This window comes from Erythrolamprus reginae, chromosome 2, assembly GCF_031021105.1.
Source record: "Erythrolamprus reginae isolate rEryReg1 chromosome 2, rEryReg1.hap1, whole genome shotgun sequence".
In the NCBI taxonomy this organism is placed as follows: domain Eukaryota; kingdom Metazoa; phylum Chordata; class Lepidosauria; order Squamata; family Dipsadidae; genus Erythrolamprus; species Erythrolamprus reginae.
Window position 1 is genome coordinate 71977187 of NC_091951.1, and position 19666 is coordinate 71996852.

General features: G+C 39.3%; 1 protein-coding gene across 4 annotated transcripts in view; it reads right to left on the bottom strand.

Annotated features, from left to right (window-relative positions):
* Window positions 1-19666, bottom strand: part of FGD5 (FYVE, RhoGEF and PH domain containing 5) — a 171998-nt gene that overhangs the window by 16297 nt on the left and 136035 nt on the right. For all 4 annotated transcript variants that reach the window (XM_070738319.1, XM_070738318.1, XM_070738320.1 and 1 more), the window contains exons 10-14: window positions 19266-19324; window positions 14013-14084; window positions 13494-13562; window positions 3014-3097; window positions 1255-1334 (exon numbers count right to left, since the gene is read on the bottom strand). In XM_070738319.1, coding sequence (XP_070594420.1) covers window positions 1255-1334; window positions 3014-3097; window positions 13494-13562; window positions 14013-14084; window positions 19266-19324 — 364 coding nt within the window. The remainder of the gene's footprint in view (window positions 1-1254; window positions 1335-3013; window positions 3098-13493; window positions 13563-14012; window positions 14085-19265; window positions 19325-19666) is intronic.

Sequence of the window (19666 nt, forward strand, 5' to 3'; positions counted from 1 at the left end):
TAAAGTTTAGCCGCTAGCTCAATTCCAGAGCACATATGCCTGCCAACCAGCTGATTTTCAGCTCGCATCGTGGCTTTTGGTGGGTGTTTTCGGCCTCCAGAGGGCCTCGGGTGGGGGGGAGAAGTTTCTGGAGCTTGTGGAGGGTGAAAAATGGGCCTACCAGGTCCACTGGAAATTGGGAAATGGGCTGTTTCTGGCTTTTAGAGAGCCTCTACAGGGATGAGGGAGGATATTTTTGCCCTCCGCCTGTATTAAATTATGAGTGTGGGCACTCTCACATGGGTGATAGCGTGCGCACACACACTTTCGGCACCTGAGGGGAAAAAAGATTCGCCATCAATGCCTTAACGCATGCGGGAGGCCTTGTGGCAGATCTCAATCCAAGTTTCTCCCTTAAGAACCTGAGATCCAATGCTTTTCAATGCCCAAAGAATGAAAAGTGACTTATGACCACTTTTGCTACTTAACAAATGTCTCACTTAGCAATAGAAATTTTGGGTTCAATTATGCTCATAAATCGAGGATTACCTGCAAGGATTCAACGGGGATTGTTTTGTTTCCTGCTTCTATAATTGACATTACTGTCTAGATTATTTAAGTAAAATAAAGCAAGTGGTTAGAAAATAAAAGCATAGGCACCCAATCTTCCTTCAGGTCGAAGTGGAAGAATAACACAGCAAGATTTTCTTTGTCCTCAACAGCATGTTCTTTCTGATTTTTAATAATGGTTAATTCATTAAGATGGCTCCTTTTAAACAGGGACCCCATTAAGTTGTCAGCAAAGTTTTTAATCTTCCTTCTGTCATTTAAGTGCCATAAAAATGCATTTAAATCCACCGAGTAGAATTGGCTAATTATTTCATTTCATTAGCCCCTCCAATCACCTCAGGGACACAATGTGACAAGTAAACTTATAAGGAGAAAAGTGAGCAAAGCGTGACAGGAAAAAAAAAGTTACAAAAGATGAAGAAGCAGGCCATATGCCTATTAGAAATAGATTTTCTACTCTTCTCTTTATGTCTAAGTACTTGTGAAGTGCTTTTGGCACCTGAGGAGCATAGAAATTGCTGTATCTGAAATTGCTCTTCAGTTAAAATGGACGCTTACTTTATGATCAAACATTGAGTGTTATCCAATAGAACACCATGGGCATTATTGGGGTTTAAATATAGCAAGACATTAATGAGATCTTGGGGAACCGATGTGTTGACCCACAAATTCAATAAAAACAATTACTAGTGCAGCATAGCCTACCTTGCAGATAGAGTTAGGCAATTTTCAGCATATTCAATCTTCAGTACATTCTGAGCCTTTTTTGTGGCTGGACGGCTGACCTAAAAAAGAAATGGCATTTGTCTGAAGGAAGGAGGCATCTTTCTTTCTTTCTTTCTTTCTTTCTTTCTTTCTTTCTTTCTTTCTTTCTTTCTCTCTCTCTTTCTTTCTCTCTCTCTCTCTCTCTCTTTCTCTCTTTCTCTCTCCCTCCCTCCCTTCCTTTATGCCATGCAACTCCTGAAGGACTATAGGCAGAAGTGAATGTTTATTTCATGCCCTATGAGCAAAGGTGGGCTGCTAAGAAGGAACGGTGACATGTGCTCGCCTCCGTGGCTCTGAGTCCTAGCGAAGACCAGTGCAATTATGCTACTGCACTTGTGCAGGTAGCAAAATTGTGTGCAGAGATGCGGGTGCGCCTGTGTTTTGGCGTGGTTTTTTGCTTCCACGCATGCCGGAGGGTGCATTTGCTGGTTCTCCAAAGAACACAAAATTTCCGCTAATGGTTCTCCAGAACCTCTCAGAACCTGCTGGATTTCACTCCTGAGTCAGACACATTTAGTCTGATTGTGAAAAAGCTATCTCTCTCTATCTCTATCTCTCTATCTCTCTATCTCTCTATCTCTCTATCTCTCTATCTCTCTATCTCTCTATGTCTGTCTGTCTGTCTGTCTGTCTGTCTGTCTGTCTGTCTGTCTGTGTCTCTCTCTCTCTCTCTGTAATGAATTACACTGAAATGGTACTATGCATTGCTTGGTCGTGTTTTCTATTTCTGTGCTGCCACATCTGATCAAATTTTTTAAAATGTGAAAAAGATAGTGAATCACATGGAGATAAATAGTAAAGTAGAAGATTAATCATCACAATGTTCCTGAAAATTCTTAATTAATTGTTTTTTTGTGTTCTGCATTTTGTGTTCTGAAATTCAACAGAACTCTTCACTACACAGTGATTGACTGTGAAGTTTCTTTCTCCTATAGCAGTGATGGCGAATCTATGGCACGGGTACCGCAGCTGGCACGTGGAGCCATATCTGTTGGCACATGAACTGATGCTCTAGCTCAGCTCCAACGTGCATGTGTGTGCCGGCCGGCTAATTTTTGGTTTGCACAGAGGCTCTGGGAGGGTGTTTTTGGCTTCCAGAGAGCCTCTGGGGGGATGGAGGAGGAAGCCTTTGGAGCCTGGGGAGGGCGAAACCCGAGCCTACTGGGCTCACCAGAAGTTGGGAAACAGGCCATTTCCAGCCTCCAGAGGGCCTCCGGGGGATGGAAGAAACTGTTTTTTCCCTACCCAGGCATTGAATTATGGGTGTGGGCACTCACGCATGCATGATAACATGTGCCCACACTCTTTCGGCACCTGAGAAAAAAAAGGTTCGCCACCACTGTCCTGTAGTATTAGCAAATCCTAGTAGTTATGGATAAAGGAAGAAAGAAATCCTGATTGGACAGTATATGCATTCCATTTTACTTTAGTTTTATTCAAAACAAAGAAGTTTTAGATGAACAAAATATAAAAGCACATTTTTAAAAAGGGTGAATACCTTCAGAGGGTTCCTTGGTGCTCTCTGAGCTTGCTTGTTTTCTTGCAGACATTTCATTATCCAAACTAGGAAACTTCATCATTGCAATTATGAAGTTACCTTGTTTAGGTATCTGCAAGAAAACAACCAAAGCTCGGAGAGTACCAAGAACCTCTCATTTCAACCCTGAGCTACACATATTCTCCTTTATTGGTACATTACCTTCATGCCCGACACAGCCAACGTGTTTTTAAGGCGATATTTGCCATCCTTCTGGGGATATGTATACAGCAGGACATCATTCATCTGTATGAAGAAAAAAATAAAATCAATTATATTTCATCATGAAACAAGTCCATGCTGATGCAGGCCTTAGTGAAACTCTTGTCTCAGACTGTTTCTTAGAAATGGCAACATGGCAATAATGGCAAAGCTCAAACCAATACATGCCTATTTAATAAAATGGACTGAGACATAGAATTGTATAGAATGTAGTGACTAACAAATTTGATTTGGGATAGATGATAGATACCCTGTTTCCCCGAAAATAAGACAGTGTCTTATATTAATTTTTGCTCCCAAAGATGTGCTAGGACTTATTTTCAGGGGCTGTCTTATTTTTTTTTCAGTGAAGAAGAATTCACATTTATTGCTGAACAAAAAAAATGAACATTTATTATATACTGTACAGTAGTTCTCATCACAAACCAGCAAAACCAGACAAACTATGAATCCTATCAAGAATTTCTTACTACCACCGTACCATTATGTACTACTACCATATTGGATGTGTTTTAAATCTGATTGATGCAGCATTTTGGGATGCAATTTATGGACAGCAGTGTTATATATGTTCTGTTCTGGAATGCTGTGAAACGAAACGTCTCCTACGTCTTACTTTCGGGGGATGTCTTATATTAGGCAATTCTACAAAACCTCTCCTATGTCTTACTTTCAGGGGTGACTTATTTTCGGGGAAACAGGGTAGATGGAAAGGTGGGTAGGTAGGTAGGTAGATAAATGGATGGATGGATGGATGGATGATAGATGGATAGATGGATGATAGATAAATAAATAGATGGATGGATGGATGGATGGATGGATGGATGGATGGATGGACGGACGGACGGACAGACAGTCAGACAAATAGAGCCATTATTATTCTAGTTATGTCTTAGAAGCATAGAAATATTAAGATGTGATTATTTTGTTTTGGATTGATTATAAATTGGATTAACATAAAATCCCTTGTTTGTTTATCTTATTTAGCCCATATATAGCCCTCCTTTTGCCAAAGCATTTCAAAGAAGTATACAATAAAAGTAACAATAAAATATATATAACTTAGATCCTTAAAACAATATAAAGCAACATTGATTTGTAAGAGATGAGAGGAAGAAAATGAATTATTCTCTCAGCATTCCAAATTGTGGATAAGTACCATGAAGAGGGTCAGCTTATGAGAATCAACCCTCCTCACTAGACGAAGCAGAGAATCTCAATGACTGGCTAAATATTTTTGAATTGTAAGCCACCCAAAATCATTGATTGAGATAAACAGTCTATTGCAATTATTAGTAGGCTGTTGAACTGGATGAGGGCTCTTCCTATCATAAAGCCACATGGAGCTTCATCTTATACTTGACAGGTATATATGAACACTGTCTCTATTAGTAGTACTACTAGATGTGGTCTGAATTTTTGTCTGTATTTACTTTATTTAGCTCCATTGTCTCTTACTTACTATTCTTTACTTATTATTGTCCCAGAAAATTTTTTTTTCTAGGTCAGCAGATTTTCTATATTAAAAAATTACCAAAAGCTTCTCAAGGAAGTTTATGTCACATTTATGTATTCCTTTGTAAATTACCCCTCCTACCAATATTAATTTAATAATCACAGTATCTGACCCTGCCTTGTGGCTTTATATTGATTCCAGTACTGCAAGTACCAAGCACACCTCTACAAAGATAACTCTAGAATAGTTTCTCGTAAATTGGGAATTGGCAAGGTCAAGGGAGGGGGAAAAAAACCCCTGACTCTTAGCAATTAAAGAATAGATCACGAAAATGAATTTCCCTTGGTTGTTATAACAAAAAAGATTAAATGTGGCTTTCTAGGAGGAAACGTCACAGGAAGATTATCAAGAGAAGTTAATTTTGTTACAAAGCCACAAAAATGTCTTGATTTATGCAGTTATTAATTCAGCCTTTAAAACGAGATGATTTCACAGTAGAAAACAGAGATAAAAATTAGAGATTGTAGCCTTCTTTGAATATGCAGTGTTTACTTAATTACTGGGAAGGCTATGCCCTTTTCTTTGCCTATTAATGCAGCCACCTAGTATGAGGTCAATTCAGGTCACGTGAGAGATAGCTAATGAAGGGCACCCTGCCATCCCATAAAATTAGTTTGCATGAAGGATTGTCAGGCTTTCCCCAGCATGCACTGCATTATGCCCTGGCTATACATTCTGCTTGTTGTTTGCAAAGAAAAAAAAACATTAAAAAGTTCTACAAAACACAAGATATTTTGCATTAGTGATGACAATGGGAGCTACCCTATTGCACTGTTGCTATGGCAGCCATGATTATTATCCTTTGGATTTATTAAACATTAATGACGGTTGTGTTTGTTAATTGCCTGTTAGAGTGATTTCCCATCTGTTTTGTCTTCACATTCAGGGAAATGTACCTAATGTCTCAAGTCCTACCACTGTTCATGACTAGCCACCAGGAAATTCAAATTAATGCAGTTGAGCTAGCCAGGAAGAGAATGAGCTTGCTAAATTGGCATCTCAGCATTGAGCATCTATATAAAACATTTGTATGGAAGAGATTGTGTTCGTCTTTGTGCACCATTCCCATGTTATTTCAAGAGCATTAAACACATTTCTGTACATTCCTAACAAATTGACCAAGATGTCTTTGCTGCAACTTGGTTTTATTCTGTTGGTGTTGCTTTATTTTTGTTGAATTTTTGCAGCTGGAAAAGTTCAGCTCAGTCCTTGGGTCTCTTTTTAATTGATGGTGATGCTGAAAGTCAACCCTGAAGTTTTCAGAAAATAAATAGCTTATTTTGTACAATGCTTAAAACTAAATTAAATTGCTTCATACCCAGTTAGACTATGAACTTATTTAGATCCATGCTGTAACTGCTAACCAGCAGTACCCTATATATGGGATATCAAGAATACACCTGTTGTGCGTGAACCACAAGATATATACACGAGGAGTTCTATTAGTTACTTTCACAGAAATCTTCCCAGGCTGCATTCAAGGGGAATTGCTCCTTGCTCTCTTCTGTCTCCATAAATATTCTACCTTAATCCATGCTTGATACCTCCCCTGGCTCAGGCAGTCTCTCTCCACAGCATTTTATTTTATTTTATTTTGTCAAGAAGTATTAGATAACATATATAGGTATAAACATGATTTGAATACATGAAATGAATATGAATAAAAGGGAACATTAGTACAGGGTTGTTAGGCACGTTGGAATGAGGAATGAGGCTCTACAGTAGGCAATCTAAAGTTAAAGTTTTGGGGAAGAAACCACAGAGTTGGGTAGAGCATTCCAGGCATAGACCACTCTGTTGTAGAAGTCGTATTTTTTTCAATCAAGTTTGGAACGGTTCACTTTAAGTTTGTATCCATTGTGTGTTCCTGTGTTGTTGTGGTTAAAGCCGAAGTAGTCATGGACAGATATCCGGCAATCTTTCTTTTCAATATCAACCTGAAATCCTATCTAAACAGAAAATGTAAGAGTTATCCTGGGTGTGGGGTGTGTGTGTGTTTATCTAAAGGTACTTGTTTGTTTGTTAAATACTGTCAACATTAATATACTATTTGAATGCAGAATTTATTTTGATTGAGAGGTCCTTGGTGCTCTCTGAGCTTGCTTGTTTTCTTGTATGTTTCATTACACTAACTACCTTAGGTAACATCATCAGTGTTAGTAAGAAGTGCTGTTTGATGTCAGTTTATATTCTGGTGTCTTGCCTGTCTGTGTGGCTGGGGATGGGTGGTGTCTTAGAAATTCTTTGGTCAGGATGTTTATTGATGGTTCTTTGGCAGTTTCTTGATTGGGGCATTGCTTACTTGATTGTTAGTCTGAGTTAACTTTGGAGTTAATCTATGTTGACCTGAGTACTGATTTCTGGTGGAGAGGTGCTTGAGTCTTTTTCTCTTTGGGGCTGGTTGATCATCTCTTACATACTCTAGTGATGTTAAAATGTTTATCTGACTATTGATGGCTGATTTGTCAGAGTGCCAGGGTTCTAGAAATTCCCTGGCATTTTGGTCTTGGCCTGGTCCAGAATTGTCAATTTTTTCCAATTGTTCCCTCTAATTTATCAACAAATAAAAAACAATGTGCAGAAATCTACAGTTGCTGAATAGATAATAAATAAATAGACAATTATATTTGTTTTTAGAGGTTTGCATTGCAGTTTGCAAGTTCAATAGGGCTTACTTCAGAGTAAGTATACATAAGGCCAGAAGGGGAATATACGCCCTTTTGATTATTTAAATGTTGCTCAGGACAAATTCCTATGATGGATGTCAGTGATGGCTAACATTTTCAGCCCGAGTGCCGAAAGTACACTTATGTGTGCACACCAGTAAGGGGTTTCTACAGGCATGGTCAAGTATGTAGAACTGGTAGAAAAATTTTGAATTTTTTTCTTTTCCCCCCCTTCTGGGCCTAGTTCCTATCTCAGTAAATGAGCTTAGATGTGTATAATTTTAGAAGAAGTGTGTGTGTACATACACATACAGCTTATATAGTAGATTATGTATATTTTTGTGTGCCTGTGTGTAATATGTATGTACACATATGGCATGTATATATATGTATATATATATGTACATATATATACATAGAATTAACTAGTATATTTTGGATGTTCGGTAATAGTAAATAGATAGGGAAATTGTATCTCTTTGAGGCGAGGAGAGGCCAGGCACCCTAACCCTGACCCAAACCCTTGATGTGAGTGATGTCACCTTTAAGCCAGTCACATGACCTTTAAGCTATCTCCCGGTTACATGATCGTCAAGCCAATCCCACCTGGTCACATGGCCGGCAAGCCACACTCACAAAATTAACCACGCTCACAGTGTGGTAGTGAAATTTTTTGCAACCCTTCACTGGTGCACACCCATAATACAATGCGTATGTGACTCCTGTGTGCATGCGATCTGCCTACATGTGCCCCCCACATATGTGCATGACCCCTACCTGCACCCTATCACCATGCATGTGTGCGCATCTTATGCATGCCCCCTGCCCCATGCATGCATGGCAGAAATCCCAAAACTAGTGGGAGGCCCATGTGCTTGCATAGCAGAGGTGAGCTAGGGCAACAGCTCATGTGCCCGCAGAGAGTGCACTGTGTACCACCTGTGGCACATATGCCATAGGTTCACCATCATGGATCTATCTCAGTTAAAACTTAAATTAGACTCTTTGTGACTTCTCTTTCAGGAGAGAAGTGTTTTTAATAGGAAAGTGAACACAAGAACAAGGGGACACAATCTGAGGTTAGTTGGGGGAAAGATCAGAAGTAACGTGAGAAATTATTATTTTACAGAAAGAGTAGTAGATGCTTGGAGCAAACTTCCAGCAGATGTGGTTGGTTGGTAAATCCACAGTAACTGAATTTAAACATGCCTGGGATAAACATCTATCCATCCTAAGATAAAATACAGGAAATAGTACAAGGGCAGACTAGATGGACTGTGAGATCTTTTTCTGCCGTCAATCTTCTATGGTTCTATGTTTCTAAATTAGACACTGTGGCTGTTATCATATTGAATACAGGTAAAATCTATTGCTGAAGATTTCACTTTTCAAACTATTTTTATTTACTTTTAAACTATTTTAAGAAATATGTGATTACCCCAACCCATATCACTTCTATATAAACATCCCTATTAAAAAAAAAGTTTCCAAAATACATTCTGTGATGTATGTTACATGAAGGTCTAACTTTCCAAAATATGCACTGATTTTTATCATGATTCCTACAAACTCAACAACAGTCTCAATACAAACACAACACTCCATTGGGAATGGGCAGCATAGAAGCTGAATTAATAAATAATGGCTATTCTTTCCAGGGAAGCCCATTTATGCATTCTATTTTAGTACCATACCAAATGTACTGCTATTTATTCTGCAGCTGTGCAACATGGGCATTTATATTTTATGCAAATTGTTTTAATTATTAGATATGGTAGGAACTAATATCCACATTACATAATCCTATCATGGCACCTTTTACAATTGTCTTCTGGATCAACCAACTATGTTTTTCAGGAGTTTTGTTACCTGAAACTTGTAAACACAGTCCTAAGTATGAGACCACACAGGCTGTTTAATTTCTGATGATCCAAATCATTAGCTTTCATTGTTACTCCAAATTTTACTTCATAGCAGTAGAGATGCCTGACTGTATTACAGTATTCATTTTTGGCAGAAGAAATGAAAAACAGGAAAGGGTGTCACTGGTATATATTTATTCATGTGCCATTAAAATCCCGTAAGAACTTGCTTTTGCAATATTTCCAATTGCCAAGAGATAATTATTTCCCCCCCTGCAGTGAACAGCCAGTCTAATTTTGACTGCAGCACAATCTAAATTCATGTTTCATTCAGAAATGGCTTTCCCTTTATTTTAACGCACACAGCTTATAGCAACGACTTTGTCTCTGCAATTTGAACAACAAAAAACTAGGAAAGCATAATTGAAACTGAAACTACATTACTGTATATCTGTAGGTGCTATTTCAATGCTTCAGGAAACCCACTACTTTGCTATTGCAGTTGGTATCTGAAGCCATTTACTAACTGAAAAAAGGAATGCTTTGAGACCTCCTGTCATTAATATAATTGGACCTGCTTTGGAATGAAGTGCATAGAAAAAAATAAATTTGCATCCAAATTTAGTTAAATTCCTTGAAAGAGGAAATACTAAAGTATTTGAACCATAATAACATTGAAAACAAGGTAATGATTTTTACAATTCAGCATGTATTGGTTAAGAACTAATCTTATCTCAGTTTTCCATTGGATAACTTACTTAGTAGACTATGGGAATGATGTAGACATAAATGCACAGCTGGCGGCTTAAACCACCGGCTGAAATTGCCGCCGGCTGAAATTGCCCCCGGACAGGGCGACGCTACAGCCGGCTCCGTTGAGCCCCGAAATTCCGGTTTCTGGCGAAATCGGAAGCTCGGCTTTTGGCAGCACACCAAGCAGGCGCGCTGCTTGCTCGGCCAGGGGGAGGTTCTAGATCGCCCTATTTAAGGGAGATCCGAGCAGGACCTCCTCCTTGCTCTGGAAATTCCTGAAGCGAACACCCGCCCCCCTTCCGCTATCAACAGTGTGTCTAAAAGAGGTTGCTTATGGGCCGAATAGGAATTTTTTGCGGCCTCCACTTTAGCAGCAGCCGTTTTTTCGCCTATTCCACACTGACGGTAAGGATGGAATGGTTAGGGGGTGTGGTGCACATAGTTTTTAGATTTAGGCCTCCCTTTGGTCACTGGGGTTGGCAGGTTAGGGGTGGAAATGGGCAGTAGAAGCGACTGCGCATGCTCCTTTGGGCATCTTTTAAAAAGGTGATGGACTGCCTCTCTCCAGGAACTAGAGGTTAGAACAACGTTGGGGATTGGAGAGAGGATGCCCACGGGACTCACCAGATCCAATTTCCCTTGGGGGATTGGAGGGTGAGCTCCTCCCATGCGCCAAGGGGCGTGGTTCTGATCCAGGTGAAGGTGGCTACCTTCACCTGGTTCAGCAAGGAGTTATGCCCAATGTTGCCAAGGAAGGTTCTGGCAGGAATTTCCGCCCCGTTAGTTTTTGGCCTCTGCAGGTCCTTTGTTATGGTTGAATATAAATATTTCAATTTACGTATTTAAAGTTACATTATTTAAATTTATGTTAATTTAGTAAAATGACCCTATATTTAATCCATACAATGTCTCAGCGTCTTTACTCGGCTTCCGAGGCAATATATCTTCACATTTTAATTGATAATTAAGTCTGAACTGAATGGTACATCTATTGAATAGATATGTAGCTAGTTTGAAAACCATGCTCAAAAAGATAGTCATCTATTGATCCTCATCAAATTGAGGGAGGTATCAAGCGGACTTGCTTTTAATCTTTTAAATGAAGGTATCAAATTTTCAGGCAACACAAAATTAAATAGGTAGCTAACAATCTACTTAAGAACTAGCATTCAAAAATAACATTCAAAACTATCTTGATAGACTAAAAATAGGCTTCAAATAAGACAGTAAATGTAATACAGGTAGACCTCAGTTAATGGCCATATGTTCAGTAGCTGTTCAAACTTGCAACACCGTTAACTGTACTTAAGAACACTCCTTGGAGTTCCAAGTGTTGCAGTGTGTCATGGTGAGGTGATCATGATTTTTCCATCCTTCCCTGGCTAGCTTGTCATGAGCAAATGGGGAAGCCCGCAGGAAAATGGACATCACGGTCACCTGAAGTCACATGACCCATGTGATCCTTGCTTAATGACAATAACTGGGAACTTCTGGAACTACTATTGCTAAGCAGTGCAATCACATCATGCTTTACAACTGCGTTTCTCAATGTTCTAGCCCAGACTTTTCAGATCGAAACAAATGGCTAAAACCCTTGATTTAAGCTTTGAATTATACTATGTATTTGAAAAAGCAACATTAACAGCAGAATTCAGTCTTTGAAAGTTCATGGAATAGAGTAATCTTCTGCGAAGCTAGCAGATAAGCTTTCAAGAAAGACACCAGCTTCAGAGCTAATTGTCATTCCAGCAAAATAAAACAGGCAATGAGTCACAGGGTAAATAATTCAGCTCACCACAGTCAAGTAGGCAGGCAGAAATTTACAGAGCAAAAATCAGGTATGTTCTGGAAGCATTTTCTGGAACCCCAGATATAACACATCGTACGTGAAATCAACATTGAAACTCCACCCAAAACTTCCCATAATCCTTTCCTTTTATACCTGCTAGGAGGGGTCAGCAATTCCCTAGAGTTAAACCTACACATTACTTCCTTTTACCATACAAGTGCTGTTGTCTGCTTTGTAACCTCCTGAACCTACCCTCTAAGAGTGGCTCTTCCACTCTAATGTCCTCTTCAGCCTCTGCCTCGGACCAATCCCCCATTGACATATCTGCCACCCCTGGTGCTTCCTTGGGCTCATCCAGGTCTATTTCCCCATCACTTTCACTCTCTGCATCAGCTGGCAACCCCACTGGCCCAGGATATCTAGAGGGGCCTGGCTCACCCTCCTCAGAATCTATCATTGCCAGAGGCACTCACACTTAATGGTGGAAATTCTGGTCCCAATTACCATTGTTAAACTAGGACTACCTGTAAACACAAATACAATTTCCCCCCATTTTGGAGAAGTAAATCAATATATTGGATATAGGATAGGGAACACATGACTTATAACAACACATATGGAATTGTAACTGATCAGTTACTAGGTGAATATGAGTCAGCAATATGATTTAAGTCAGCAAGGTAAATACAATTTTAGACTGAAAAACTGTACTGTATAGTTTAAATCTTCTTTGGTCATATATGTAGAAATATCATATCTCTGGACTATTTCTTCCCCTCCGCCCCTCAGAAATTAGACTTTCTTTAAGTCTGCTGGCCTTTTACAAGACATGGCTTTGCTATTGAATCTGAGGACCTGATAGCATGGGAGAACATGTTTCATGGTTAATTTGAGTGTTTTATGAGAGCTCTTGGGTGTTATTTTTGTTTTTGTTGCTTTTGCAAAAGAAATCTCAATATTTATTATTATTATTATTATTATTATTATTATTATTATTACTATTATTATTATTTATTAGATTTGTATGCTGCCCCTCTCCGCAGACTCAGGGCGGCTCACAACAGTGATAAAAAAACAATATGTATTGGCAAATCTAATCATTTAAAATCTAAAATAGCAATTGTATATTTAAAAAATCTAAAAACAAGGAACCCCAATATAAAAAACATACATACAGTCATATCATGCACTAAAACTACATAAATCCTCTTTTGATTGTTCTTCGCTCAGTCATATACTGTATATGTGATTGGTAGAATGTAAAATGTAGAGGAATCCCTGCAGATTTTATTCCGCTAGTTGTTGCCAATTGTAGGGGGCAGGACTCATCTCTATTTCAAGGCCTTTGAGCCAGCGCTGTCTGAAGATATACATTCCCATGGTCATGTGGCCAGCATGGCATAGTGGAGTATCCTTAACTTCCCATAGAAGTGATACCTATTTTTTCTACTCGCATTTGCATGCTTTTGTACTGACAGGGTCAAGGAACAAAAGCTGTCCCCATTACAACGTGCTCAGGACTCAAACCTAGGCTGCCTGTTTTCCAGCCTATAAACCCAGCCTTTTAACAACTGAGCCACTGCTCCACCCCTGTACATAAAATAAGCAGCCTATTAACTCATTAAGTAAGTAAATAAATATGTATTAAAGTTTTGGGGAATAATGTCCAAACTAGCATTTATATTGCTGCAACATTAAGTTAGAATTCTGTTTATTTATAAGAAAGTCCCACTGTGTCCAGTGTCATTTATTCCCCAGGAAATACATTGCTGACTGCCAGCCTTATTTGCAAAGATTCATTCACAAACATCTGAGAGTAAAAATAAAATCTTACCAAGAATAAATGTCGAGGATGCCTATTTTTCCCTGACACTTTCATTAATGTCCCTTCTTTCAGAAATATCTGAGAAAGAAAACAGAAGCACAAATATATACTGTATATATATTTTCCTTTAAATTCAGTAGTTCAACATTTGAATTGGAATACAGACAGGGGTGGGTTGCTGCCCAGACGGGGGGAATGCAGTGGGGTAGCGAAAATGGAGCTTCACCCCAGAGCTCCCAATTTGCACTGAAAGATGTTGAAAGAAAATGCAGGGTGTCCTGCATAAGCCATGCCCACAGTGTAGTAGTAAAAAAATTTGGTAGCCCTTCCTGAATACAGGTGCAACTCTTGGCACTCATTAATTGCCTTTTAAATTAAAGAAAAATGGCTTAATGAAACCCTAAAATTTGAAGGGTTGCGAATGTTGGCAAATAATCAAGGATATCAGATCTACTGAACTCAACATTTACTGGACTGAACTTCAAATATTTATACTGTATAATACTGTTAATCAAAAAGAGAACTTACTCTTCCTGGTTGTAGAAGGTTGCTCTGTCCCTTGACACTGTGCTCTATATGTACCAATTTCTGCAAATTTTCCTGTGGACAAAAAAGAAGCAAATAATGTGGTTCACTAGAAATTTACTACATTTAATACACAAAATATGCTTCCGTTTGAATGAAGGAAAGCAGCTGAAATATAGCATCATCAGTTTCTGTGTAACATGATTAATAAACAAAGAAAATTCTAGAGAAATAGATTAGTGTAAGAATCCAATATGTACATTATACATATACAATTGCATCCACAAATGACAAACATGTGAATTTCTATCTGAGATTGAGAAGCAGTAGGAAGACATCATTAGTTATTGGTACTGAAAGAGTTGTTGACTACTATCACATACACTGCACTGCTGGTTCGGATCAGTTTGCCTGTATTGGTGGTGGAAATTTGTCCCTGTTTGCTGAACCACAGTGATGGATAGCTGGCCATGCCCCCAAACTGGTCCTTCAGTCACTGGTCCTTGAAAGTGGCTTGCAGAGAGTCATTTGCATGACATGATGTGGCCACTTCTGACGCGATGCGAACTGATAGGGAAGATAAGTAGAACGCACCCCGATACACTGTTTAACGAAGTGATATGCTATATGCAGCACTGAAATTATAGTTATCCAACTGAGATGAGAAGCAAGAGAATTCTAACATAAATTATAACTCATAGCTAATTGTGAGAATTCAAAACCACAAAACAGTACTAGTTTCATTAATATAACTTCTCCACCTCTCAAAACTTTCATACTCAGTGACAAGAATTCAGGTATACACTCTGTTGATGATGCCCAATCTTCCACAACAGAATTGCTAACTGTTTCACTGTCCCTTGCTAATGTACCTCTAAAGCAGCTTGATCTGCCTCTAGCAGCTGTTTCCTTCCTTTCACACTATGAAAAGGGTTACACTGCTGTGTTGGAGGTTTTTTTACAACTAGGCTACTTGAGTATCCACAAGAACAGTATAAGAAACATAGAAACATAGAAGATTGACGGCAGAAAAAGATAGTGACCCTAATGAAAGGGCAAAACAGGGCAGTGTAGAATAGGATAGGATTCTTTATTGGCCAATAAAGGGTGATAGACATGTCACGCTGCATTTCTTCTTTTTCAGACTGAGGCTTCAGATTGGTCAGATATTGGACCTACTAAATGAGTTGACACTCAGGAAATTAGCAGGCAAAGATAGTTAATCATAGTTAAAATATATTCAGGCCCAAAGGCTTAAACTCTGGGATCCTGATTAGTGATGGGCGAACCCAACGGTGTTCGGGTTCGGCAAGTTCGGCCGAATTTTACGCAAAATTCAGCCGAATCTGAACCGAACCCGAACTCGAACCCGAACGGGGAATCCCTCCCATGAAGTGATTCCGGGGGTGGAGCTTTGACATCACCGGCAGGTTGCTAAGGATGCCAAGGTGATCACTTCCTGGATTCCACATGTTTATTTTTGCATGAAAGGACCGCCCTTTGCTTGCAGCGCCGCTGTAGCATCCTTTCACGTAAAAATAACAATGTTTATTTTTACGTGAAGACCTCCCTTTGAAGGAGCTGGGGAATCCCTCCCACGAAGAGATTCCAGGGGCGGAGCTTTGATGTCACCAGCAGGTTGCTAAGGACGCCAAGGTGATCACCTCCTGGATTCCATGGAATCCAGGAAGTGATCACCTTGGCGTCCTTAGAAACCTGCCGATGACGTCAAAGCTCTGAACGCTGAACAGAACCCCGAACTTTGCCCAAAGTTTGGAAAAATTTCGTGTTCGGCATACCGAACACTGCAAAATTCAGTACGGACCCAAATTGTGCTGGTTCAGTTCGCCCATCACTAATCCTGATCCAGATTGGATTACCCTTATTTTTTAAAAAAACAATGTATTCATGCAAATGTGAATTCCCTGGATGTCTTTCTCTTGCTTTGGCCCTATAATTGGGATGTGGGGAAGACTCTGCATATGGTCAAGATGTTCAATAGATTATACTGTTATAAATAGAATTTTAAGTGGAGGGTTTTATATGTTATGTCTACATTCACTTCATTTTTCATATAGTGGATGTTTTTGGTTGCTTGAAACAGAAATAACTTCCAGTTGTGTTGGATTTCTGGTATTCACATTCATGTGATTTTCTTGGCAACGGTAAGCAGTTGCTTCCCTCTACATGTTTTATTTTATTTAAATTCCTCTTTTGCCTATCGTCCTGGGAGTTACACAGAATTAACCAGGGTTTGAATTTGCTTTAGTTTCCAAAGCTGTTCAGGTACTGCCATCTGCTGAGGCGGAAGCACTCTACCTTGGCTTGAACTTAACTTTTAATTTTCTAGAAATTTTTGTGATGGTTTTGTTTATCTTCCCAGTCTACATTTCACTTTAGGATTCCTTGTTGGTGCCCCACCCATGTCTGCTCTTAAACCTTCAAGTCAAGCCAAGATGGGTAAACTGTTAGCTTAACTGTATCCTTAATAGGATCAGCTGTATTTTTTGTCCATTAGTAACAGTTGTTTAGCTGCAGTCCTAACACATTAAATACACCATAAAATTTGGCCTGCTTTTCAGAGATCAAAATGCTCATTTACTAGACTCTTACTCTATTAACTATGTACCAGTGTTGAAAAGTTTTGGACACAATGAATGAGCACAGACGAGCTGTAAAACCTTGCTATCTAAAATGAAACTAACGAGACCTCTGTTGCTACTAAAGAGATAGGATTGGGCAGCGCGTGCATACAAAAAGGATGAGATTTTAATGAATTACACTCATTATATTCCCAGCTTCCGTTCACTCTCGTAACCTCTCAATCCTCAGGTCTCTGTTGTTTGCAATTCCTTTGGAACATTTTAATCACCCAGATGGTTTGCAGGGGCAGTGGGTCTATGTGCACGTTCAGAAAGCTCCTGCTAGCATTGCTAATCAAAAGGCAGTATGCAGTGATCCCCTCCATGCCTTTGTTATGGGTCATTTGTGGAAAGAAGAAAGAGGGAGAGAGAGACTGAGAGACAGAAAGACAGAGATAGAGACGCACACAGAGAGATACAGAGACAGAGAGAGGCACAGAGAGACACAGAGAGACAGAGACAGAGAGAAAGAAACAGACAGACAGAAAGACAGAGATAGATACAGACACACACACACACACACACACAGAGACAGACAGACAGACAGAAAGACAGATAGAGGTACAGAGATACAGAGAGAGACAGACAGACAGAGATACACAGAGAGAAACAGAGAGACAGACAGAAACAGAGAGAAAAGGACAGAGAGGAGAGAGAGATACACACACAGAGAGACAGAGAGACAGACAAAGAGACAGACAGACAGAAAGAAAGACAGACACACAGAGAGACATACATACAGACAGAGACAGAGAGAGACAGACACACAGAGAGACAGGCAGACAGACAGACAGAAAGACAGACACACAGAGAGACATACATACAGACAAACAGAGACAGAGACAGACACACACACACACAGAGTGAGTGAGTGAGAGAGAGAGAGAGAGAGAGAGAGAGAGAGAGAGAGAGAGAAGGACTCCTTTTATTCTTAGATTGTAAGAATTATTCCACTTCCTATCTTATACAAACAAAAACTGGTATATTCCAGATCCATAGAGAATGATTGAAGCAAAATGAAGAACCAGATTGTTGGGGGCAATATGCTGACCCTATAAACTGCAATGTTGTCTGTTCTGTCTGGGTTTTCCCAGACCTCAACACCAACTGAAAAAACAGCCAGACACTCTGGTAAAAGCCAAAAGTATTTTATAGCTGGAAAAAATAAGCACAAAGGAAAACCTGTCTTCACAACAGACAGGCTATAATACGTTACAGCAGGGTCCTGATGTCCAGTCAATACCACAAGCTTCTTGCTGGCACCCCCCCCCCAAGGTTTCAATAGTCCAAGGCACAAACCAGGATTGTAAGCCACCAAAGTTCACAGACAGGTCTCACGAATCTCCAAGATAAAACTCCACAAGCCAGGAAGGGTGGGTCCGCCTTTTATCCTTTCCCAAGAGCACCACACCCAAACCCAGCTGTGACCTCTAATGCTGGAAATACTTAGCCAATTGAGTCCGTCTCTGATTAGCTCTCCTTTGTCGCATATCTATGATGTCTTGAGCATTTTCCCCTAAGGAATCCAGGCTGCTTGCTGGGGAGAGCTCCCCCTGGTGGGACTCTGGCTGTCCTTCTTCTTCAGCCTGGGATTCCTCTTCCTCGTCAGTCTGCACCTCCTGTTCCTCAGCCTCTCCCTCTGAGCTGGAAACCGACAGAAGGTCAGCCATTCCCGGAGGGGTCCCAGACTGAACCACAACAGTTGTCAAGCACTATGAGACAGTATAAGTCTTAGTGCTATTGCTATCGCTGTTGTCCAATAATCTTTATTGAGATTGCTCTAGATTTAGCAGTTGCTCTACAGCAGTCATTGTTAGGGTTCTGGATGAAGGCATTGTGCTTGTCCTGGTTCTATTAAGCGTCTCAATAGCTTTTGATATCTTCCCTAGTAGTTATCTGGATTGCCTTTGGGGATTTAGAGGCATTATTTTGCAGTGGTTTTACTTCTCCCTCAGTGGATAGTTCAACCCAAGGGTGATATGAGATGAGACACTGGGATGCTATGGAGATTTGTCCTCGTTTTTCCTGTTTAACATTTATATGAGACAATTGGGAGAGGCCATGCATTGGTTCTGGGTTCAATGACATCAGTATGCCAACAATACTCAGCTTTGCATCTCTTCCATGATTAGTATGGATGAAACTGTTGAGCTGTCCTGAGATCAGGAATCCTTGATGAGGAAAAACATGCTAAAATTGAAACCTACCAAGGCAGAGTTATTATTAGCCATTGGGCTTTTTGAATAATTCACATGTTGCATTTACACTGCAACTTTAAGCTGTTTCAATACTGCAGTCTCCCATTGGACAATTCCCCTGCTGTTGTGCCCTCCCATTATTTTTTTCTAAAAATCAATAACCAATCATTTTCATCTCTATGGCCAGACCTCGCTGGACATAAATACTTTAATATGTGAATATAACAAATTAAACCACAAAAATGCAAATATATGGTCAAGCTTGAATATACTGTAAGGTTGCAGTGTAAACGCGACATGTGAATTATTCGAAAAGCCCAATTATTTTAAGCCTCTTATGAGTTATTTCATTTTTAACAAAAAATAATCAAGATAGCATTGATATATAATTTCTGAAGTCAGGACTTAACACTCACCCCTTGTTGTATGCTGTCATTGGCTCTATCTGTAAGTTCTGATATGATGACCAAGGCCGCTGGAATGCAATGGAATAACATATGAATTTATGAAGCTTATAAAGTAAAATTATTACTATTATTACTATTATTATTATTACTATTATTAATGTTGTTGTTGTTGTTGTTGTTATTATTATTATTATTATTATTATTATTATTATTATTATTATTATGTAGCCTTTTATGTAAAGGGCATTCAGAATTCTTTTAGAACAATATCTTTCCTCAGGAGAACAAAGGTTTATTTAGCATAAATATATTGTTTATATTATGTAGAAACTATAATAGTTTAAACATGAGTTGATTTTTAAAATAATTTATTATCTTATTCTACAACCTAAAGTAATTAATTCTGCCTA